Source organism: Sarcophilus harrisii, chromosome 3 (assembly GCF_902635505.1).
Source record: "Sarcophilus harrisii chromosome 3, mSarHar1.11, whole genome shotgun sequence".
NCBI classification, from domain to species: domain Eukaryota; kingdom Metazoa; phylum Chordata; class Mammalia; order Dasyuromorphia; family Dasyuridae; genus Sarcophilus; species Sarcophilus harrisii.
Genome location: NC_045428.1, coordinates 475,341,389 through 475,367,041, shown reverse-complemented (window position 1 = coordinate 475,367,041; position 25,653 = coordinate 475,341,389). Strand labels below are relative to the sequence as shown.

Here is a 25,653-nt window from a genome sequence, read left to right as displayed (position 1 = left end):
TTTAGTCTCACAACAACTCAGTGAGGTATCATCATCATCACTGCTGTCTTTTGCTTGTTTTTGTATCCCCAGTGTTTAGCACAATGTCTGGTATATAGTACACACTAAATCAATGTTTACTGATTCATGATCCTCCTCCTCATCCTCATTCTCCATTTTACAGATGAGAAATCTAAGGTCCAGGGAGTTCAGGAACCTGCTGTGGTCAAACTGCTACACACTGCCAGTGATTGGACCTGAGCCCAGAGCTTCCTGATACCAGCTCCAGCATACTACCCCCCTCCCCCCATGCTGCCTTTATATTTTGGATTACAGGATCATAGATTTAGAGAAGGAAGCTATCGTGGAGGCTACTAATTTCAATCCTTGAAGTTTATATTTGGGGAAACTGAGACCTAAGAACATGGGATAACTTTCCCAAGATCAAACAGCAGAGTCAGAATTTATTCATAACAAGCCAGAAAGCAGGCAAGCCAAAGGTTATTACTCTCATCTTGCAAAGAGGGAAAGTTGGGTTCATAAGACTATGTGACTTTCTCTCAATGTCATAAAGTTAGTAAGTGGCACAGATGAAATCTGATAAGAAGTCTTCCGACTTTGTAGTTGAGAAACACAGAACCCCAGAGATCATCTACTCCTACCTAAAAAACAACAACAACAACAACAAAAAACTGATTGTGACTAGCTCCTGCTTCATACTCCAAACATGGGCTCTTAGAATGGACAGGTGACACTTTCTCTCTGTCTCTGTCTCTCTGTCTTCCTTTCTTCCTTCTTCTCTCCCCCCTTTCTCCTTCCCTCTCCTGCCTTCTCTCTCTCCTCTCTTCCTCCTCCTCCTCCCTCTCTCCCTTCTTCCCTTTCTTCCTCCTTCCTTTCTTCCCTTTCTCTTTCTTTCCTTTCCTCCCTCCCTTTCTCCCTCTCTCCCTCCCTCTCTCTCTCTTCCTGTCTCTCTCTCCCCTCTCTGTGTGTCTCTCTCTGTCTGTCTGTCTCTGTCTCTGTCTCTCTCTCCATTGAATAAAATCTTAGAAAGACATTTTAGTTGGTCTTTCATTAGAAATTGTAGGCACATACCCAAGGAGACTAATAAAAGGGATGAGAAATAAACACAGCACAATAGTGACTCAGAACAAAACTGGTCTAATCTTATTCAGAAATCATTAACTATTATGGATTTATGAAGGACAATTTTATCTAGGATAGAGGAAAAAGTACATTTCCTGTTCCTACCATCATCCCTGCATCACATTCTTTAAAAAAACAAAACAATGAAAAAACATTTCTCTGGGAATTTGACAGATGCCTTAAAGATGCATGGATTGTTTTTGTTTTTTTAAAACAAGAATAACGTGATAATAAAGAATGGGCAAACACTAAAAAATAAAAAAAAATGGAATTAAAATGCTCCCTTCTCCCCAAAACAGAAATGAAAATATAAATGGTACAATACCAATCAGAAAACCTTGGAAAGTAAATGAAACAGAGGAAAAGAAAAGTGATTTGGGGACATTTCTGAGGAAAGCTTAATGATAATCCCAGTAAAAGGAAGATGGAGTCTTCATAAAGAAGTGATGAATACAAACTTGAGCTTCTTTTTTAAACCTCAAGGAATAAACTCACAACAAACAATTCAACAACTCAGTAAAGACAAACCTCCTTTCTCATGTAAATCCTGTCCCACAACTCATTGGTATGGGCCTGCCTTCCTATTAGTGTACAACAACAATTTATTTATTTAATTTATATGCAGAGTACGATATGTGAAATGCCAGGCTGAATAAATCAAAAGCCAAAATTAAGGTTGCTAGAAGAAATAACAATCTCACATATACAGAGAATACTTATGACAGAAAGTGAAGAATTAAGAAGTCTCTTTCTTGATAGTGAAAGAGAAGAATATAATAGCTAGATTGAAGCTTAACAAAAAAAAAAATGAAGGTCTTAGCAACTGGCTGCATCACTTCTTAGCAAAAAAAGAGTAAAGTAATAAAACAGTGTCAGATTTTATATTCTTGAACTCAAAGATTACTGCAGATGGTGACTGTAGCAGTGAAAATTGAAAGATGTTTGCTCTGTGAAAGGAAAGCTGTGGTAAATCTGGACACCATGGTTTTTTGTTCTCAAAGAGGACCAAAATGATATAACTATGTTGGAGTCAAAGTACAAGGTATCCGACTGTGGTTGATCAGACCAACATGAGCTCAGAAGGCTCTGCCACAGGTTGGGCACAAATCTCCATATGAACACTAGAGTGGAGATGTCTCTAAATGTGTGTATCTCTTTTTCCTTTGTTGATAAGGATAAACTATGATGAGTAATCATGCAATTGATTCCAAAGTTCTTGAGAGAGAGACCTTAAGGCAAACATACGTTTGGCATTTGAACAACATGGCCAGCCCATTACAGTTGGATTTTCTGTGGTAGAGTTTGAATGTCTGGCAATTTAGCTTGAGAAAGGACCTCTGGGTCTGGTATCTTATCTAGCCCTGTAATTTTCAGAATTTTCCCAAGACAATCCAAATGTAAGTAACTCAGTTTCCTGGCATGGTGCTAGTAAATGACTTAGGTTTCATAAGCAGAACACTGAGATCAGCACAAGGACTCTGTAGATTTTCAGTCTGCTAGGCAGTCTAATACTTCTCGCATTTTCCTTCCAAGCCTCCTGAAATATTAAATTCACTCTCAAAAAAGGGAGGCATGACAGAGAATTGTTTCTACTCAGTTTTAAATCGGATGTTTTGCAACAACATTCTAAAAAGCAGAAACATCACCTTGTCAACAGAGGCCTGTATAGTCAAAGCTATGCTGATACTAGTAGCAATGAATGTCTGTGAGAACTGGACTATAAGGAAAGGTTAATGCCACAAAAATTAGTGCTCTCAAATTGTGATGCTGAAGAAAATTTCCTGAAGTCCCTTGAACAGCAAGAAAGTTAAATCAATCATACGTAAAGAAATTACTTCAGGATATTTAAGGGAAGGTCAAATATTGAAGTTGAAGATGACATACTTTGGCCACATAATGAAAAGATGGGACTCATTAGAAAACACCTTGATGCCGGGAAGGCCTGAAGGCAAAAGAAAAAGGAAATGACAGAGAATGAGACAGATACATGGTGTTGTAGAGTCAGTGAACTAAACTAGCTCAGCCAGACTTTGGGAGATGCTGGAGGATAGAAAGGATGTTATTGTCCATGGAAACATGAGGAGCCAGATACAATTGAACAACAAAAAGCCTGGCTCTTTGCAAAGGGTGGGACAGAGCTGGCTGGAGGAGAGAGAGCTCCCTGTCCAAAGGACAGTCTTCTTTGAATTCCCCTTTAGTACTCTTCAGGACCAGCCTCCTTTGAGACTCTTGGGTGCCAGTCTTCTCCGGACTCTTCAAGCATCAAGTTGATTCAGGAACTTTGGTTTCCAGTTTCAAGGGAGAAGATGGATGATATCATCCTTATTTCTGGTTTCTAAGGAAAAAGACTCTAGAAAGACATGAGAGGAGCTGGCAATCTCTATCACGTCCCAATACCAACTTGTCACACTAGAGATTTCAGGAAGTTTTAGTATTCTTTTTCTTGGTTGAGTTGTTTTACTTCCAAGAGGAAAGTATCTTTATAGTGTCTGGGGTTTATTCTTCTATATATACCTTTTTTGTTTTCTTATAATTTGGATAAATGGATTTTTTTGCTATTTGCTGTGTGTGTTCACTGTGAAACAGGTGTTAGCTAAGGAAAGTATCAAGTCATGGATACAGAGTATGGGGTCTCCCTGTGCCTCAAATGACAAAGAAATCAAATGATATCTTGAATCTGATCATATTTTCTAGGTGACTGATATGTAAGGGGGCAGATAAATATACATCTAGTCTAGCACCCCCTTTCTCTGAGGAGAACAATGTTGGTCCTCTGGCTCCAATAGCCTTGTTCCCTTGTAATAGTAATGAAAGTCCCCCTTGGAGAAGAGAAGGGGGTAAAACACTAGAGATTCTATTTTGCCTCCTTTCAAGCAACATAAAATCCCCTTCTACCACATAGGGACCCTCCAATATATTTTGGACCCACTCTCTTTACATTCATAACAAGTTTTATAACTTCTCTGCTTGGCTCCCTGTTATCCTGATTGGTGAGTGCTTCATTCATATGGTCATAGCTATGTCTACCCTCAGAAATTTTCTTGCTACTTGTCTTGAAAATAAACTTCCCAGTGGTTCCACTCATTATTCCTGGCACTCTCCAAATTAAAATTTCTTTCCCTGGCCACTGTTCCTTTATATGTGTGTCCCCTATTAAAATATAAGATTCTTGAGAATAGGGATTATCTTTGCTTTTTTATCTGTATCCCAGAATTTAGCACAGGAAATGGTTTTATTTTCATTCATTCATTTTTTCTTTTCATTCATTTAAGGCACTTGATAGACAAATACTTGACCATACCTTCTCATAGTGCTCAATCAGAATCTCAACCACAATGTTCTGGAATTTGATATTCATCATAGCAGCTACAGTTTCTTCCTGTGCCCGCATCAGAGTAGGGCCAAAGATTACTCCAAGGTTGGAGACAGTCATGAGATTCTGCTGGCTGTGCAGTGATACTCTATAAATAAAACAAAAATTCAAGATGAATAATCAGATAAATACATCAATCCATTTTTAAACTATCTGTTGGAAGGCAATGAATTTATACATACACATTTTGAATTGCAAGTCATTTCCCCCACTACAGCTAGCATTCCTCTAGGCTGCTAAGTCCCCTACCCCTTCATTAATCTCTTCCAGACATTGATTGGTGTGGGGTCAAAAGATGCAAAGTGATTTTTTTTTAAAAAAATCAAAGTTTTTAAACAAAAGGGCTTTTTGAATTCTCACCTCATTTTATTTTAAAAACTTTTTTGGTTTTTAACATGCTTTAGTACTCTGTATTCTTCTCCCCTTTCCAGAGAGCCATCTTATAAAAAATAAATTATTAAAAAGGAAAAAAAAATAGGAAGAGAAAAATTCAATAAAACTTATCAATACACTGAAAAATCAGACATTATATACAATGTTCCCATATGTGTGGACTGTTCCCCCACCTCTGCAAAGGAATAGAGGGAGATGACTTCTTAGATCTTTTGGAGGCCAAATATTTTTTTTTAAATATAAGACAACTGAGTATATTTGGGAGTAGGGAAAATACCACTTTATCTCCTAAAGCCTAGGACAAATAATACCAGAGTAGTAGCTGTTTTGAATTTTTCATGCCATTTGTCGCATCTAAATGAATAATTAATCAAGAAGAGAAAATAAAGGATTTTATTCTCCCCAGCATTTAGGTATTACATTTATGGATGCTCAATAATTCTTTCAAATAACCTAGGTATAATACAGCTTTAAAGAAATATTCCTGGTCCTATGCATTTACTTTATTGACTTCTTTCTTCCTGAAGAGACTGGAATCCTAAATGGTATCATTTCAACTTAAACAAGGATAAAACAGGGATGGACAAGCAGCTGTTCAGCATAATTCCATATTTTGAGATGACCTGAAAACATAAGTATTCTTAAGGTGTTTTTGAGTCATTTTTCATCTGTGACCTTATTTGGGGTTTTCTTGGCAAAAATACTGTAGTGGTTTGCCATTTTCTTCTCCAGCTCATTTTATAGATTTTATAGATGAGGAAAACTGAGGTAAATAATGACTTGCCTAGGGTCACACAGCTAATAAGTATCTCAGGCTGGATTTGAATTCAGAAAGATGCACCTAGGCTCAGCACTCTATCTATTGTACTATTTAGCTTTCCGAGGCAGTTTTATAATTTATCATTAATAATACCATTAATAATTACTAACATTTATGTAGAGCTGTTGGGGATTCACCAAGCTCTTTACACTGCTTTACAAGGATTCTTCATAGACTCCAGGATTATAAAGGCTGGTTATAAATCCAGTAGAGTCCTCAGAAGTTATCTTAATGTAGGATTTTTCATTTGACAAGAAAAAGAATACAATCAAGGTAAAAAGCAGAAATGGGATTTGAATATAGGTCATCTGACTCCAAAAGCATATTTTTCATATACAGCATGTTTAACTACATTAACCATTTCCTCCATACTTTGGATATATGTTTGCCTTAGAGTGTAATGGTATATGTTTACCAATAATAGAACTCTTTTCCATTTTTAACTTGATTTTCCACAAACAGATTAATCACTTTCTGGAAAGACTCAAAATGAATTCTAGGAAGGAATAGAATGAGGACAGAGAAGGAAGAGAAGGGGGAGGAGAGAGAATGAGGAAGAAGTGAGGAGATGAGAGTATGTATGAGTGAGTGTGTGTGTGTGTGTGTGTGTGTGTGTGTGTGTGTAAAAGGACACAGAGAGAAGAATAAGGAGAAGGAGAAGAAGGACATGATCATGAGTTCCTCAAAGAGAAAATTCCCTTTAGCATTGAGACTAAAAAACTCCTTACAACTTCTAGCAAATTGACTGGGGGCACTTGCCTAAGTGTCTTATATTGCCAATCAATATACATTTAAATGGATGTCTATATGCTAAAATTGATTATATTTGATATCTCCTTTTTTAAATTAATATGATCATCTGTGCTCCCTTATAGAGAATAGAAAGGAATAGTATTCAAAAGCTATATTTTAATTCTGGATTTTAGAATTTAAATCTGATAATGTTCCTTCTATAAAATCACATTGAAATTTTCTAAATCTTATTCTTTTATGACTAATCTTAGTGAGATTAGTTTTGGTAATGTATTCCATTAACTAAGAAAATGGAATACATTACCAAAACTAAAGTTAATGGAATACATTACCAAAACTAATCTCACTAAGAATGAGAGAATATAAATTTGAAAATCAGCTCAAAATTCATTCTCTCTAAAAAAAAAAAAAAGAGTTGATAACAACTATGAATAAAAGGGAAATTTTGGTAACTAATTTTGTCTTCATGAAATTCTCTTCCACTTAAGGTTACTGAATAAAGACTCAGATTATCATGCATTTTAGCTGCCTATACACCTCATTTATACTATATATACATACTATATATATATACTATATATACATAATAGAAAATGTGTCATACAGATACATAAATGTTTTCTTTTGGAAATATCTAAACTTGCTAGATGAAAAGAGGAAATTCATATTAGAATGCACCAATCAGCAACCAGAGCTTTGTCAAGAACAGTAAAAAAATTTTGAATCTATTTTAAGATCATTTTTATAAGAAAAAAACAGTTTATGCAAAGGGATTTTTTTTCTTCCCCAAATATAGGGGAAGTATAGATGTATATTTAACATATACTATATTATATATACATATATGTATTATATATGTAATATATGCTATATAGTATAATCTAAACTTAATAGAACCAACAGATGTATGCCATATTCTCTAGTAACTTGAATTCAAAGTCTACAAATATTTGGAGTCACTACATATACTTTCAGCAATAACCCTGTTATTTCTTTCTTTTTAAAATATTTACACATAAAGTCAATTTTTGAACAGTAATTTAAAAAAGAACTAATATATTTGTTGAAAAAGATTAATGTAAATATTTACTTAAAATATTTTTGAATTAAAGAGTTTTAGGATCACAAGGAAAGCTATTAGTCAGTTAATCAAAAGATTACAGATCTAGAGTTAGGATTTCTAGATTCATCTAGTCCCTAGTTTCTTAAACTGTGGTTTGTGACTCTATATGGGGTCGTTTAACTTAATTTAAAGGTTGTGAAATTATGATTTATTATCAGTAAATGTTTGATTTGTATACCTATTTTATATAGCTATATAAGATCATATAGATCAAGATCATATAAAAAATTTTTCAGGCAAAAATGGGTCATGAATGAAAAAATTTAAGAAGCTCCGATTTAGTCAAACTCTCACTAATTCAGAAGGGAACTGATATACATTGAGGTTTAGTAACTTGCCCAGAAAAATACAAGTGAATTAGCTGTGTATAAACAATAGCAGAAGTAATTCTAAACTGATTTGCTATTTTTTACTAACAACAAATGGGAGGGTCTTTTAAATTTTCATTCGTTTAATGCCATGAAACTACCAAGAAGTGGACCAAGCAATCTTCACAAAAAATAGTAACTATCCTTATTTAGTTTTTAATACCTAACACAATATATATCTGCACAGTTAATAAATAATGAATTAATAGATGAAGGGTATAAAATAAATTAATATCAAAATTAGGATACTGGTGACCAAGAATAGGTAGTACATTTTTTTCCAGACAGGTAGGGCAGGTTGAAAAATAGATGATTTTTTTGCCCAAAAAAAGATTGTCATAACCAATTTTTTTTTCCCTCAACACTTGAGGGTCTTCAATATAAAATGCTTGACTTCTTGAAGATTACCAAGGACAGGAACTCATCATCCCTTTAGTCAGCTAATTCCATTTTTGGATAGCTTTAATTATTGGGAAGCTTTCCCTGATGTCAAACCAAAATTTGTATTTTTTGCAACTTTCATCCACTGTTGTCTGGGGGTGAAATGAAATACATCTAGTACCTTTTCTTCCGATAATACTTCAAAAATCTGAAGAGAGCTATCATATGTTCCCTGAGTTTTCTTTTCTTCAGGCTAAAAAGATTTAATTCCTTTATCAATCTAGTTGTCTTCCTCTGGCTATTCTCTAGCTTATCAATGCCCAGAACCAGTACTTCTGATGAAACTTGACAAGAGTGGAGTAGTGAGATCATCCTCACCATTCCTGGAAGCTATGACCTTCGTAATTCATCCCAAGTTCATATTAGCTTTTATGACAACTACCTAACATTGCTGAGGGTAGCTGGGAAGCATAGTGGATAGAGTGCTGGGCCCAAAGTCAGGAATACTCATCTTTCTGAGTTAAAATCTGACCTCAGATACAAACTGTGACCTCCTGGACAAATCAATTATCCTAGTTTGCCTTGATTTTCTCATATGTAAAATGAGTTGGTGAATGGCAACTACTCTAGTATTTTTATTTAAAAAAAAAATGGGGCCATAGAGTCAGACCAACTGACAACACTTGTGATTGAGCTTGCAACCCACTAAAACACTCATTCTTTTCCAGATGAACTACTTTCTACCTGTACTTCTTCATTTTATACCTGTGATAGTTTTTTTTTTTTTAATTCAAGTACTGAATTTCTTGTATTCAATCCAATTTTCTAGCCTGTAGATCCCAGGCTATCCTTTTTGGATCCCAACTATCACTTACTTATTTAATTATTCCTCCTACTTTTTTGTTATTTGTATGCTAAAAGAATATAATATTTATGCCTTTATCCAAGGAATTGATAAAAATATGAAACAGCATGGGGCCAACCACACAACCCAAGGGATACTCCAGTGTAGACCTCTGGTCAATTTTCTTATAGAATGATAATATTCTATAACATTCATATACTATCACTTATCCAATTATTCCCCAACTAATGGGCAGGGAGATTATTTTTAATGTAGTTATTTCTCAATAGTATGGCAGACACTAGGTACTGACCAACACCTAACATCTTATATCAAGATAAAATTGAAATGGGTTTATGATTTAGAAATGAAGGGTGATACTGTAAGCAAATGAAGAGACCAAAGAATAATCTACCTCTCATATCTATGGAGAAGGAAAGATAGTCAAGGATAGTCAAGAAGAACTAGAGAATATTATGAAATGCAAAATGGATAATTTTGATTATATTATAGACAAGATTAGAAGAGAAGCAGAAAACTAAGAAAAATTCCTATATCAAAGGGCTCTGATAAAGGCCTCATTTCTAAAATATAGAGAGAATTGACTCAAATTCATAAGAATATAAACCATTCTCCAATTGATAAATGGCCAAAGGATATGAACAGAAAAGTTTCTTCTCATATGTGTGTGAGTATATGTGTACATATACATACAAATATGCACATATATAGATATAGTCATTTGCATATAAAGGCAGCTGGGTGGCTCAGAAGATAGAGTACTGTAGTCAGAAAAGCCTAACCTCAAAATCAGTCTGAGCCTCTCACTTAGCTGTGTGATTGAGCATGTCACCTATTTGTATGTTTCCTCATCTGTATATCAGAGATAACAATAGCAATGACTTCCCAAGTTACTGTGAGTATAAAATGAGATCATAGTTGTAATACACTTTGCAAGTATCAAATTACTATACAAATGCTTGTTATTATTATTATTATACGTGTATAACATTCTTATGCTTATAATTATTATTATAAGATAATACAACTATCTTATTTTTTAGCAAAATATTTTTAGCAAAATAGAAAGATGACTTTTAAGTTATTTTTCCAATAAATCTCTTCTGGAACAAATAGAAGACATTTGTGAGATGACTGCCTAAGATTAGGAGGTGAGTCTGTGGCGCAAAACAGAAAAATAACTGACCTATCTGGGCAAAATAGCAATTGTGAGAACATGCCAAAATGAGGATGACTTCTATGAGTCTATTGCTTCTCCCACCTAAGCCAAACTTTTCTTTCATTCTGATCTGGGTAGAGGCACACATTTTCAAAGCAATAGTATCTAAATATCTTCCCTTTCAATGACTCTTCCTGAGTATGTGTAATAAGAACAAATTAGGAGATAGCATTGTATAGTGAAGAGAGTGTTAGCTTTGGAGCCATAGTAACAGGATTTAAATCCAAGTTCTATTTTTACTACTTCTGTGATACTGGGCAAATTATAAACTTTCAGGGCTTCCATTTCCTCATCTGTAAAATCATCATGATATGAGAAAGAATGACATAAAAAGTCCTTTCTGACTCAAAATTTTATGATCCTCCCAAAAAGCCAAACCTTACAAAGAGGCAAGATTTTCCAAGCTACTTACCCTGCTGGTACTCTTTGACCTCACATTACTGATGAAACTGGGTTTCTAATTACAAATATAGATATCACTGAAATCTAGTTTAAGGTTCCTAAACTGTATACTGCCTATTGAACAGAAATTGCAATGATATTGAAAATAGCAAAAATTGGTGAGAATTACTTGACTAAGTGTCTTATTAAGATGTCCAACATTTCTCTATTTTTTTCTGGTAATTTGTGCACCAACGCATGGACGGCCTCCACTCTGTAGTTTTGATCATCAGATTCTGTAATAAAAAAGAGTTGATAAAGATCTAAGTTATAAATGCACAGAAATGTATATTACTCCTTAACTAAGAAAAGTGCCCATTAACATGTCATAACCTCAATCACAAATTAAATACTTAAGCTATTTACATAAATGTATAAGAATTCAGCCAGGAGAATCAATACTCAACCTCTTTTAACTTTAATTCTTATTGGCACTTAATTCAAATTTTTGCTATCTTATCATACATAGCACTCTAATATACATTGGATTATACTACAGAAGGGCACATTTGTTTGCTAATAAGTTTCAGCCATTAGAATTATTCATTTATTATTGGTAGCAAGCAGTTGGCACACAACTACCATAGTTTGTTTATTATGATAGATCAGTAATTTCATAAATGAAGATACCTTCCACCTTTGCTTTCTTATCTTGCACAATTTCCCCCCTTGATTTTCTTTAATTCTTTCACAGAGAATTCATCAAGAGAATTCACATTTAGGCCTTCAATTAGTTGTTTTATTATCTTATTGTTAATCTGTTGTCTCTCATTTTTGCCATATTTGCCAGCTCAATTTTTTCTGGACATGGATATGTTGAATAGCTCATTAATCTTTTTTTTTTCCTATTCTGTTGACATATTTTCTGAAATATAATATTTCTTCTAAGTACTCATATAACTATAATCCTAAAAGTGCTAATGTGTGATCCCATTGTTATTTTTTATTTCTTTAACATTGTTTCTCTTGTGTATTCTTTGGCCCACTCATTTTTTAGGATGTTACTACTTTGTCTCTCTAGGTTGGTATCTTTTGTTTATTTCTTTGTTCATTACTATATATAGCTTCAGAGTATAAAGAAACATATTTTAAATTTTTCTGCCTTTTAAAATGCATTTGTAGCTCTTTTATGCCCTAGAATATGATCAAGTTTTGTAAAGGTACCATACAATGCTGAGAACTGTCAGAGGTTAGTATGTCAGTTCTTTAATATTCTCACTTTTTAAAAGATGATTTCTGGATCATCTTAAGTCCATTAAATCTAATTATTCCAACATTCTGTTCAGCTTTATGCTTTCCTTCTTAAAAAAGAAAGTCTTTTAATGTTAGTTTTGTCTAGTTTTGAGAGAGAGATATTAAAGTCCTCTACAGTTCTGATACATTCTTTTGGAATTCAATTATCTTTCCTTTTAAAGACATTTATTTGAAGCTAATTGGTGCATATATTAATTATGGTACCTTTAAGCATAATGTAATTTCTATTTTTTGATAATGCAAATTTTCATTATTATTTTATCTGCAAAGCATAATTGAAATTCTTAATCTTTTCATCTGTAGCAAAGAAAATTTTGTCCAACTATACATATTTTTGTATTTGTACTATGTACTAAGTTTTTTTATGTTTGAAATGTTTCTTTTTTTTAAAGAGCAAGTACTTGAGTTTTGTTTTATTATCCATACTGCTATGAAATAAGAACAGAAGGCATAAGATATAAATTTCATGAAAAATTGACTGTAATGCTACCTGTATACATGTGTGTCTGTGCTATGCATTTTCTTCAAATTACTACTTTCTGCCAAACATTCTTGGCCTATTTCCTGATATTTGGATATATAGCATATGTTAGGGTGTTAGTATAACAAACACTATGAATCTTAAAAGTCTGATGTGTCATATCACACTTTAAAAATATGGTACATTCCAAGCCAGTGAAAATGAAACTAGAATACATTTTAGGGAATGAGAATACCACTCATTTTTAGTAAATTGCTTGTCTAAAATCCTCATCAAACTGCTTTTGGAAGCTATTTCTTTGGTTCTTTATTTTCCAAGGTGTTAAAATAAATAATTTTAGCTTCTCATAATTCACATAAGATTACTGTCATAAATGATAGCTGCTACTCTTTTGTTATACTTTGTGAAGTCCTCAGAGGCTGGCTAATAAGGTATGTAAGATTAAATGTTCCTTACTTTATTGTTTGCCTCTTCACTACATAACCCAAATTTACTGTACTATTTTAGTTGCTATTTCCTCTGACTTTTCCCTTTGTGATGTATGAAAAGTTCAAGCATTTAGTTTCTGGATAATTAATAATTTTATTAATTATGGTGAGGACTAATAAAGGATGGTCATTTAGCTTTCTCTTAGAAACCAAGCGATAATCATACAGGCCTCTCTATGTTTATATGTCCCTTGAAAGTGTGGGTATTTGTGATAGGTGGCAATCAATTCTGATTAGTTAACAATTAATGTAGCAATATATATTATGATGAAAGGTTGACCTAGTCTAATGAGGGGCTGAAGGAATGTGACTGATTATTTCATTCTTGCTCCCAGTTCATCCCCAGATTTGGGTAATCTAAACAAAGAATAAATTCACTCTCCACCCAAGTTTGCCTGAATAAAATACCAAGGGCTAGAATTTACCTAGATTGGATTCTTTTTACTCTTTAATCAGAACTAAGCTTCTCCAATTGGGTGGAGTCTTGAATAAGATGAGAAAGCATATACTCCAGGGATTTAGGCATTCTTATCTATCAGCAATGTCTTTCAGATGCTGACTGAATAATCTACAAAGGGCTGATTTCTGAGTGAAGAAATAGAAAAGGGAAAATCTTAATTTCAATTAATAATTGCTTATTAAGGCAAGAGAAAAATGATCATTTCTCTCACATTGATTTTTGTAATTTCTACCATCAATTCTTATTAATGCCTGATTTGATTGTCCTTTACCTAATTCCCTTTGGTAGACTACATCAGTAGTTTGCCTGTTTTTGTTCCTGTACTTTAACTGTATTCTACTTTGGGACAAGAGTGAGGGAAGTGCCATGATATCAAAGATTATACATTGAATGTTTCACCCGGGCATCTGAATGGATATCAAGTCTGCCATTTATTAACTGTGTGATCAAGAATAAATTTTCTTATCTGTAAAATTAGTGGTTAGACTAAATGATTTTTGAGTCCTCTTCCAGGTCTAGATCCCATGAACTTTTAAAACTAGACACTCATGTATTAAGAGCCTTTATCTATTCCTCTGTTTTAAAATAAACATCTTTTAAATTTTGAGGATTATGAAATTTTTAAATTTTAAATAAACATCTTTTAAAATTTGTGGATTATGAAATAATTTTTTAACTGAAATTACAAACCTTTTTACTTATTTTTAAGAATTTTCTAGCAAGGAACAAAAGGTTTTGCAAGGATTCATGTTGAAAACTATCTTTGCCTGTATTTTGAAAAAATAAAAAGCTATTATTTTTAAAAAAATAATTTTCTAGTAAACTGAAGGTAAGAACTCATCTCTTCATTAATGATTGTCATATTTTCATATTTATGGTTTAAAATATGAAAAAAATTCTCATTATCTAATTCAACTCATTTATTTTACAGATGAGGAAACTCAAGGCAAAAATGAAACAAACTGGCCAAAGTCATAAGAGTTAGTCTCTGGGTTAGAACTATAACCATGGCCTTTTGAAACCTGGTCCAATACGTTTTTTAACTTCAAAGCATATTACCTGTGTTACTATGGTTAATTACTTAACAGTTTAGAATAAAGTTATATTAACAGAAGATACTTATGCACAAATTTTAATAGCTTTTTATTTTTCCAAATACATGGAAATAGTTGTTAACATCTACCTTTGCAAAACCTTGTGTTCCAAATTTTTCTCCCTTTCTTCCACCTACTACCACCCATAGATATCAAACAATTAAATATAGGTTAAGCTCCTTTAATGGCTCTTTAAGAAATTTAAATTATATTTTGCCTAAAAGAAAATCCAAACCATGAAAAAGCCTAAAGTAACCTAAACTAAAAAAGTGACTATGAAATGATTTTATCTTTTAACAAGTATCTCTCTCTCTCTCTCTCTCTCTCTCTTTTTCTCTGTCGCTCTCTCTCACACACACAAAGAGTTGTTGAAAAGGTTATCATTTTCTTTGGTATAGGAGTTTTCTTCATGGATAAATCATGGAGCTCTGAAGAATTTCATAATTTGAAAACATTATTTGTTAATAACTGTTATAAATGGCAGTTATTAATGAACTGATCTTGAATGTTTAGATTTAAAACACAAGTTCTATACTTCATATAAATTTTTTTCAAATGTACTTAGAAACAACAATGAAAAACTTATCTAATGTATAATAAGGAATTTGCATCACTCTTTCATGTGATAATCTCTTAAACAGATTTTTAAAAGAAAGGCATTGTGTATTAATAAGTTATCTCTAGTCACTAATGAAAATAGAGAATATTATTTCTAAATTATGAAAAGAAAGTCATTGTAGATATAATATAATCTATAAGCAAAGAGTAGATATTATTAATGATCAAATTCTGTTAATTAATCAATTGGAAACAACAAGAAATTCCCTATTTTTCACTTGTTTTCTTTCCCTTTTTCATTTCTCTCTTTGCAGGGATTAGGCTACAGTATTTGAGTTCCAAACTATTTTTTCACATTAGTTGAAGAATTTATTTTTACGACTAACATGAGAAATGTTTTGCATAATCAATTGCATTTATGCAACTTAAATCTCATTTCTTTCCATTTCAGAGAAGTTTGATAGAGGAAGGAGGGAGAGAATTTGGAACTCACCCTTTAAATTTAAATGTTTAAAAATTTAAAAAAGAATTTAAGTCCTTGAAAACTGCCCAATTGTCAGGGTTTTCTCTCTTCTTTAGTTGGAATGGAAAGAAAAATCAACCCAGTGGATAATAGTGGTTATTGAATTTTATTAGGGTCATTTCACATTTCAATTTTTGTTACACTCAGGATACAACCCTTTAGTCTGGAGGAATGTATCTCCATTTTATAATGGAAATCAGTGGAAAAAGGTTTTCCTTGAGTCTGTAACTATATAGCTACCTGAGGAATCAGCCAGTGCAACATGCTTATTTTACATATTGGCAAACAAAGAGTTGAGGTGATGATGAAAGTTAGAAAACTCCTTAGTGATTAAGGTAGGGTAATAACTAGAACCATCCCTTTCTTAGCATATTAATTCCTTGCTTATTAATCTTTCTACTGCACTACATTTTGCTAAGAATTTTACTTGAAGTCCAACTTTCTTAAAGTATGCTTTTCCCAAGAAACAGATAAATGTACTATTAAATGATATTAAAAATAATTAACAAAATTAATTTCTTCAGGCATGATAGTAACCATGATGTACTTTCAAGTCTTAAGTTATTTTATGCAATTTATTATTAAAGGCACTCAAAGAAATCAACCAAACAACTTCAAATAATTCAGTTTATTAATTAGATGTTTATATGTCACATTCTTTCCCATTAATTAAAACACTAAAGATAATCTGTTAATAGAAGATATTTGAAAATTTCCCCTACTAAATTCTTATTTTTATTCTTCATCATTTTGTGGATAAAATCCACAATAGATTTTAGGAGATAATGTTCTGGTAGACAGAAAGGCTTTGAGTTACAAGTCTGGCTGAGAACTATAAGAATGTTATCAATAAAGGATCAGTTTTGAAACTGGTTGAGGTTTATCAGCAGAAATCTACCTGCCAGATAATTAACTTATTTTGGCCATAGGTACTTGTGAAACTATTTACTGCAGTATGGAAATGGTATAGTTTTGGTTTCTACAAGGGAGTACCCTACATGGAAGAAACCATGACTCTCTGAAGTACGGATGAATTTCAAAATTTTAAAATGAAAATGAATTGTTAATAACTACTTTAAATGGTTTTTTGACTATGAATGAGCTTTAATTTTATATCTTTTTTAAAAAGATACTTACTAACAGCAACAATGAAATCCTTGTGCAACTTGTAAGTCATCAGTGGTTCAGTGAGACACCTATTACAAAACAAAAGAAACATTTGAAAATGGCAGCCTTTTCCCAATTCCCATATGCTAAATTTTATGCCCTTTGGCTTTTTCAGAATATTACTCCTAAGATGCTTCCAAGTCATACATTCTCTTCTTAACCTGAGACCAAGTTCACAATGACAGCAAAATGGCTAAATAAAACCTTGGCCTATGAGGAAAAAAATAAACTCCCTTTTAGAAAAATAAGAGATCCATAATTAAAAACAAACAACTTGACCTAGTGTTCTATTTTTTAAAAGAGACATAAAATGTTCAAATCACTGACAGTTGAGTCATTTCTCATGTCTTCATGACCCTATTTTGGGCTTTTCTTTACAAAGACACTGGATTAATTTGCCATTTCCTTCTCCAGCTTATTTTTAGATGAGGAATTGAAAGCAAATAGGGATAGGTGACTTGTCCAGGTGATCCTATTTCTATTATTAGAAATTATTATGTAACTATTAAGCTATTAAGTGTCTGAGGCCAGATTTGAATGAAGTAAAAAGAATGTTCCTGACTGTAGGGCTGGTTCTCTAGAGTCAGCCATGTATTTATCACAGAAAATGGGAATAAGAATTGTGACTTCATGACAGTGAGGCACTGGGAAATGTTCCCTACTAGTATAGCTAAGCATCTTGTCTGTTATTTTTAAAGTCTTAGAGTTACCTACAATACTTAGAGGTTACATAACCTGCTCAAGGCTAGACAGTCAAAAGTAAAACTTGCACCCAATCTTTCTGGCTCTAGTCCTACCCAATAAATGCCCTCCTCAAATCTAACCAATACTTTTTTTTTTATTTGTGTAACATACACATGTACACTTATAAATTCTATATAATGACTAGTTAATGGAAATGAGAGGCAAAAGAATAAAATATTACAGGTATAATAGAAGATTATAAACAAGAAGAAAATTAAAAAAAACAACATGGCAGATGATAAACATAATCTAAACTATTAACAATCTAAATGGTATTCTCAAATATTTTCATCCACCTTCCTTCCCCTACCCCAGGATCTAGTCTCCTATTTTGATCTATTTTTCACACATGTCCATTTGGATGTTCTGTTGGCATCTCAAAACCAACAGGTTGAAAAACTGAACTTAGCACTCTGCCCTCCAAACATTCCCTTTCCTGTCATGTCTATTTCTGTTCATCCCTTTAGTCATTAGGGCTTATATCTCATAGTTAATCTTAAATCCTCATTTACCCCTTATAGTCTAGGCTATTGTTAAGACCTGATTATTACAATACTGTGATATTTTTCATGCCTATTTCCTGATTTTTACACAACCTGAAAACACCCTGGTTCAGTCTTTCATTTATTATGTGTTACTTGAACAACTGCAAAAGTCTCTTAACTGGTTTTCCTGCTTCTTTAAGCTGTCCTTCACATAGCTACCAAAACTGACTTTTAATGCAGGCCTCTGATGATGTCATTCCTCCAACTTAAAAAACCCTTAGTGGTTCACTATAGCCTATAAAGTAAAGCATCCACTCCCTACCCATGTATTTAAGGATTTCTACATTCCAATTCTAAATCCCTCCTTCTGTTCTTCTTTTAGACTATTCCCTTTATAAACTATGTATTCTAGCCAAGTTGTATTATTTTCCACATTTAAAAAATGCCAGTTCCCATGCTTCCTCATCTTTATCATCTTGCTAAAGTTTTTCTCAATTCAGGGATGACCTATTCCCAGATGAAAACTAGTTCTCCCTTCTTAAATTTCCCTTAGAATTTCTGAATCTCTCCTTTGTACTACTACATTTTGATTTGCAGTTGTTTGTACTTCTGTGTGTGTTTGTACTTAGATGTGCTCATCCACAACTATATTTTAGATCTTTCTGAAAGCAAGTTTTATGCTTTAATTAATCTTTTTATTTCCAATGTCTATCTCAGGGGTTAATAATATTTTTTAATTGAACTGTATTGTACAATTTAATTGAATTGTAACTACCAAACTACTGTAGCACAAGAATCTATCAAATTTATTTATACTACTTTGAAAATAAACTAATGAATTTATAAAACTTTATATATTATTCTTTAGAGATGTATTTTTTAAAGACCAAAGAATGACTTTTTAAATAAAAAAAATTAAATTGTTACCAAAGACTGGAATTAAACACAGCAAGTTTTATGATGGAAAAAGTTCTACTTTCAAAGTGTAGCATGCCCATATTGGGGCCTTTTAAAACATTAGTCTTAATACCAATCTACATTTTTACAAGTATAAAAGCTACCCAAATCTTCCTATTCCAATGATCAATGAAATTAAGTTTAAAAAAAGGTAAGTCAAGGTCATTAATCAATTTCAGAACTTTCTGACCCTTTGAAATATTGTGATCACTTTGAAAGGCTATGGGGAAAAAAATGAAAAAAAAAAATCTAAGTAGTGAATCTTACCTGAGGTAGTTTTTTAATCCACTTGTTATAGTTTTATTATCCCACAGTTCAATATCAATATCAATATCAGGAGGAGACTTTGGAGCTAGAAAAAAAATAAGAGGTTTAAAATAGGTCATTCAGAAAACCAAACAAACCAAGGTAAGATGCGATCTAGTGAGAATAAGATATTGACTGCTCAGAATATCACTGGTGCTAACCTTAGAATTCTGATTAATATATTTTGGTGATGATAACTGAAACAATTCATTGATTTGATTTTCCAGAGAGCATAGTCCCAATATCTTTTTTATGTAGTGAGAAAATGGAAATATAGGAGTAAATAGAAAGTTTCCAGTGCCTGTTTCTGTGGCACTGTCTGTACTTGAAGAGGCAGAGGATGTCCCTCCCTAATAGGAGAGAGACAAAATTCTTACTAGAAGAAGAGGTAAATTGCATTGTTGGGTTATTCTGGGGCATTTGAGAAAGATAAAAGGAGGTCCTGAAGGACCAGCAATGCCGGAGCTACTTTCCCTGTGGATGCTATTACTATCATAATAAGGAACTGAACTAGATAGAAGCTACAGAGTTCAGGCTCCTCTTCTGAGCATCTGCTGCAAAGCTTAGCTCTGTTTCTTTAAAGTATATATTTTACACTTCTGTTAACCAAATCTCTACAAGAAATACTAAGATAAATTTGTGATGATACCAAAGCATTACTGTTCAGTATATATTTCATTTAGGAGTTGATGAGGGAGTTAAAGGAGTCAAGGGAGAAATAGAGGGAGTTGAGAAATTCTCTTTGGGCTTGAAGTCAAAGAAATTTTATTGAATAGTATCATAACTTGTGGATTCTCCAAAGAAAGAGCTAAGCTGTCTTGTTAGGGGAAAAAAGTCTGCTAAATACTGAACTCTGGCAGAACTCAGTGGATGGTTCAGGAGTTCAATAACCTCACCCTAAGGAGTGGAGTAAAAGTACTAAGGGAAAATCCTTGCTCCACTCACCCCCTCCCCCCAACTTCATCCCCCCAATCCCAGTCTCCTGAAGAGAGAAGCTGGGAAAGAAGGCAAGGGAAGCATCCAAGAGGAAATTGTTAGCATTCTAGATAAACCAAACAACTCCAACTTATTGTAAAGGTCTTCCCTTCTATACCCAGAAGTTTTAAACTATTTTTTGTGTCATGGTTCCCCTTAGGAGTTTGGCGAAGTAAATGGACCCTTTCTCAGAATAATGTTTGTAAATGAATAAAATAGAATTACACAGGAAATATAATGAAATATAGCATATATATATACATACATATACATATATATACATACATACACAGACACACAGACACACACACACACACACATATATATATATATGTTTAAAATACAAGTTCACTGACCCCAGTATTGGGGCTGAAAGAACTTTAGGAGAATAAGTATAATTTGTAAGCTACCAAAGCAAAGGATTTAAGTTAGTTTGTGATGCTTGCTCCCTGAGCACTAATAAGTCTATGGCTATAACTAGAGTCTGAGGAAAAAGTCTGAATAATCAGGAGCAATTAATTGCTTCCTTCTAAATCCATATTATGGAGGTCTCTGAATGTCTAAATAGACTAATTATTAAGACAGTGCAGAATAAACTTTATAAATGCTAGATAGCACAGTAAATACAGTGCTAAATTAGGAGTCAGAAAAATCTGTATTCAAATCCAGTCTCAGACACTGTGGGACACTGAGTACACTAAACCTCTGTTTAACTCTGTTTATTTGACCATAACATGGATTCAGTAATAATAGGATCTATCTCCCAGGATTTTTACTAAAGTCAAGTGAGATAATGTTTATAAAATACTTAGCAGAGTGGTTGAGACATAGTAGGTACTACATAAATGCCAGCTATTATTATAAAATATTTATTATACAGTATTTTACAGTTACACAGTAATCATGCAATATCTTTTTTTGAGCCTCATAATAGCTCTGTGCTTTAAGTAGTATAAGGATTAAGTTCTTCCTTTGACATCTGAGGAAAAAAGATGAAGTAAAGTGACTTGGTAGAGATTAAACAAGTGGTAGGAAAAGGATTCCTTATCCTAGTAGAATATAAGCTCCTTAAAGGCAGGAATTGCTTCATTTTAAAATCCTTATCCTTCTTGCTTAGACCTGGAATTCAACAAATGTTTAGTAACTGCTTAAATGATTGTTCTTAGACCCCAAATCCTATATTCTTTGACTATACCAAGCTATCCAGTTGTATAACTGATTACACCATATGGCCAAATCCAATTCATCCAATGTGTATGAGACAATGTGGTAGGTGCTGGGAAAAAAGAAATTTAAAAATATTAATCCTTACATTCAAAGAGTTCACATTCATCTGGGGGAGAGGAAAAATAGACAACAAATAGAAATACAAGTATAACTTCACATACAGTGGGTAAAAGAAGGGTCTGGACAAATGGCTCCAATAAAACTTGAAGAGACATATGGAACTTTCATTTGAGGTGATTACAACAACACTATGGACATCACTTTAAAACCTTACCCAAGGACATAAAGAATTTCAATTTATACTGATCACAGAAAAAAAAAAAAAAAAAAAAAAAAAAAAAGAAGTCTCTAGAGGTCTCTAGCTAACAGAAACCTTGTATGAGGGGCTTCTGAGGGTCTTCTTTTCCTTGTATATAGTCCAAAAAAGAATCCTCGTTAAGTAACTAATTTAATTTCCTACTTACAAAATGTAGTGTTCATGAGCTTCTGGACCTTGGAGTTCACACCTCCTATTCGGTAAAGCCCTAAAATGGTGATACCTAAGGAGAAGATTCACAGGAAAAGCACATGAAACAGGCTGCAAGGACACAATGTTGCCTAGACATGCCTATCCACAATTTCAAAGCTACTTATCTACTTCCAAAACTTGACAAATTTATCCCTGAAACTTCTGTTTCGCCTCCATTACTCATATTAGATAACATTTTAAGAGTAGCAAATGTGGATTTGAAAATTTTCAAGTGTTCCCATTTTTATTTGTTTAAACTTCATCTAGAACATGCACAGAGGCAGATCCTTTAGTTGAAGAAGTTGTTATTTTCTTAAAATTACTCAGCTTAATGGAAAAATGTGAGTTTAAATTTTTGTATGAATGGGAAGAATAGATGAGAATTTGGAAAGTTTTGTTATTTTCACCAACATCCCCTAAGCTCTGACCTGAAAGCAAGTAATGTATATACCTAAGAACAACTGGAACCAAGGGGCCCCCCACTTGCCTGTCAAAAGTCTTACCATTTAACTTAAAATATTGTCATTAAATATTAAAATGTTCATACATTAAATATTAATTTATAATACTTAATGTAAAAATTTTTAAATAGTTGAAATATTAAAGCTAAATACTTAAATATTAAATTATTAAAACTGGATAACTGATTCAGGGGACCTCCCAATCTTGGAAACAACCATGAAAAATAAGCTACTAAGCACTTATTATGTATATGGCATGGCAATAAGTCATTAAGTAAAATAAAAAGTATGACTTTAACAGTTTATTTATATTGAGACAAGTTTTCAGAAACAAAGCTCATAAATGAGGGATTTAAGCTTTTCAGTGGATGGGACTAAAAAAAATGACTATAAGTTGTAGTTTAAAATTCAAGGGAATCATGAAATTACAAAATTCATGGAATCACGAAATCAGAATTGAAAGAGACGTAAGAAGTGACCCAATATAAGGAAATCATTTCTCATGGATGAGAAAGGTGATGCTCAAAGATTATGGAACACACAAAGATAGAAAGGAGTAAAGTCAGCATTGAAACTAAGTCCTCTGAGTAATCAGAGACCTTTCTACTAACCCATGTACTTCTGCTCCCAGTTCACACAGATGAAACTGTCTTTATTTACAAATATATCCTAAATTTCTAAATGCATTAATATATATCATACCTGACATATTAATGAATATTTAATAAGTATCTGTCTCTATCTCTCTCTTTGTTAATCTAATGTTAAGCTTATCTGTTAAGATTCCTGAAATAGCTTCTATGTATAAATATCAGAAACAACATGAAAAAAATAATTCATGTCTCATTTACCTCTAGTCTCCACAGCTTGAATACACTTCCTCACAAAGTTGAATCCAGCTTCATTTAAGTACACTGCAAATAAAAGAAAATCAAGTGCCTAATGTTTATAGTGAACTTATACCTCTTCAACACAACAGTTTCTGTTATATTTGTCCTTGAACACACAACAAATAAGAAAGTTCTTGGGTTTTTAATGTTTGTCAACATGATGGGTAGTTATTATTTTTAAAAGGAAAGAGAGCAGGAGAGAAAAACAATATACACACTGAATTTTTATATGAATCTGCCATGGTAAACATATTGAAATTTAATAGAGAGAGAGCCCCACATCTGCAATTACATAGATCTGGCTCAATGCAACTTATGTACAACTTACTAAGTTTTTATTGCTTTTTTTAACCTTTTAAATTTATTTTTACCTTTTTATTTTTTATCTTTTATAAAAACACTTTTTAAAAAACCCATAAACTTGGCATGCCAACAAACAGAAACATTTCATATACACTCTCCCCCGCAGAAAATAGCATTATATATGAAATCATAAATCTACATTATGTATAAACTATATTTTAAAGTAAACATTCCATTTAACATGGGAGTAGCAACACTGCCATACTTGTCTGTCTCCTCCTATAATTGTCTCTTTGCTCTCTTTTGGGAATTTTTAAACATTTCACTGATGCTCTTTTCTTTCATATTTTTGATACTGTTATTTTTAGCCTTTATTCCTAGTACTCTCCCTCTTCACCAAAGCCCTGCTATGTAACAAATAGTCAAACAAAGCTAACCTATACATTAATTATGTCTGAAAATGTGGCCTTATTGTAACCTTCTAACTCAGCATCTCTCTGCCAAAAGGTGGGATGTATGTTTTATCATCAGTTTTCTAGAGTCATACCAAGTCACTGTATTGATCTTTACTTTTTGATTTTCATTAATAATGCAATTTGCTGAAAGCTTTGGCCATATGACCGAGGACTTGCTTTCTTTATTGCACGTGGATTTTCAATACTTTTAGGTTAATAAAATTTCTTATTGAAAGTTTAAAGGGAAAAACTATCATGGAACCAAGAAAAAGTTCATCAGCTTCAATATCCCCATTTTATAGATGAGAAAACTAAACTGAACCGAGCACCACTGCAATGAAATGAGGAATATCTAAGGTCACATATCAAGTTTATGGCATAGATAAATTGCTGTCTAGTGTTCTTTCCACTGCACCAAATTGCCTATTTCTTTTCTCTGATTACTACCTCCAATTTCTTCCTTACACATTATGTACTCAAGCTATTAAACTGAGATTTCTGAAACAGAAATCAGTCCATGCTAGTCTCTCATGCTAAAATGTCTCTCTGGCCTCTAGATAAAACACAAATGTTTGGCAATTTAAAGTCCTTCAGTCTCACTGAAACCTACTCTTGCAAACTGAATGAACAATACTTCTGCCCTCTTAGTCTATATTTCAGTTAAGATAGACTTCCCAGTCGAGGCAGACTACTTACAATTCAGCATTTCAATGTCAAGTTCTATGCCTTTGCATTAAGTTGTCCTACATGTCTGAAATGCATGTTATTTCTGTTCCTAGCATCCTTGGATTATTTCTAGGTTTAACTAAATATGACCTTCTAAACAAAGTCTTTTATGATTTCTACAGCCATTAATGCCCACTCCTATCACTGAAAATTACTTTGTATTTACTTATTTGTATATACAGACACATAGGTCTAGAGTTGAAGGGATGTTCAGAGGCTACCTAGTCTAACTTCCTTACTTTATAGCTGAGGAAACTGAGATCCAATAGATTAAGTGTTTTGCTCAAGGTCACAAAGGTGGTAAACATTGGAATCCAGGTGCCATGAATCAAATCAATGTTCTTTTCCTTTTACATACACTATCTTTTGTTGATCTTCCCCATTTTTATATAAGCTCCTCAAAGGCAGGAACTGCTTTATTTCTATTTTTTTTTTTTTAATTCTCAGAGCCTATCAGTGCCTAGAACATCATAGATTCTTAATAAATACTTGTTATATTAATGTACTTTTCTAAAAACATTTTAGATTTAAGTAACTGTGCTAGAAATCACCTGAAAATATTTTTAAAACTTCCATACATATTTATACCTTAGGTGTTAAAATAAGAAAATATCCAAATAATTAAAGCTTTACAGTATACATGCACATATAGGAACACAATGTGATTCTCTCTCCATATTACAGGAAGATTATAAAGATGAAGATACATTTATCACAATAGAAATTTTTGCTA

General features: G+C 32.8%; 1 protein-coding gene across 1 annotated transcript in view; it reads right to left on the bottom strand.

Moving 5' to 3' along the window:
* Nucleotides 1–25,653, bottom strand: part of ARHGAP42 (Rho GTPase activating protein 42) — a 384,162-nt gene that overhangs the window by 31,695 nt on the left and 326,814 nt on the right. Inside the window, exons 13-18 of the mRNA XM_003764271.4 lie at nucleotides 23,398–23,460; nucleotides 22,042–22,116; nucleotides 19,337–19,421; nucleotides 16,854–16,912; nucleotides 10,989–11,094; nucleotides 4,424–4,583 (exon numbers count right to left, since the gene is read on the bottom strand). Of these exons, the coding sequence (XP_003764319.1) occupies nucleotides 4,424–4,583; nucleotides 10,989–11,094; nucleotides 16,854–16,912; nucleotides 19,337–19,421; nucleotides 22,042–22,116; nucleotides 23,398–23,460 (548 nt within the window). The remainder of the gene's footprint in view (nucleotides 1–4,423; nucleotides 4,584–10,988; nucleotides 11,095–16,853; nucleotides 16,913–19,336; nucleotides 19,422–22,041; nucleotides 22,117–23,397; nucleotides 23,461–25,653) is intronic.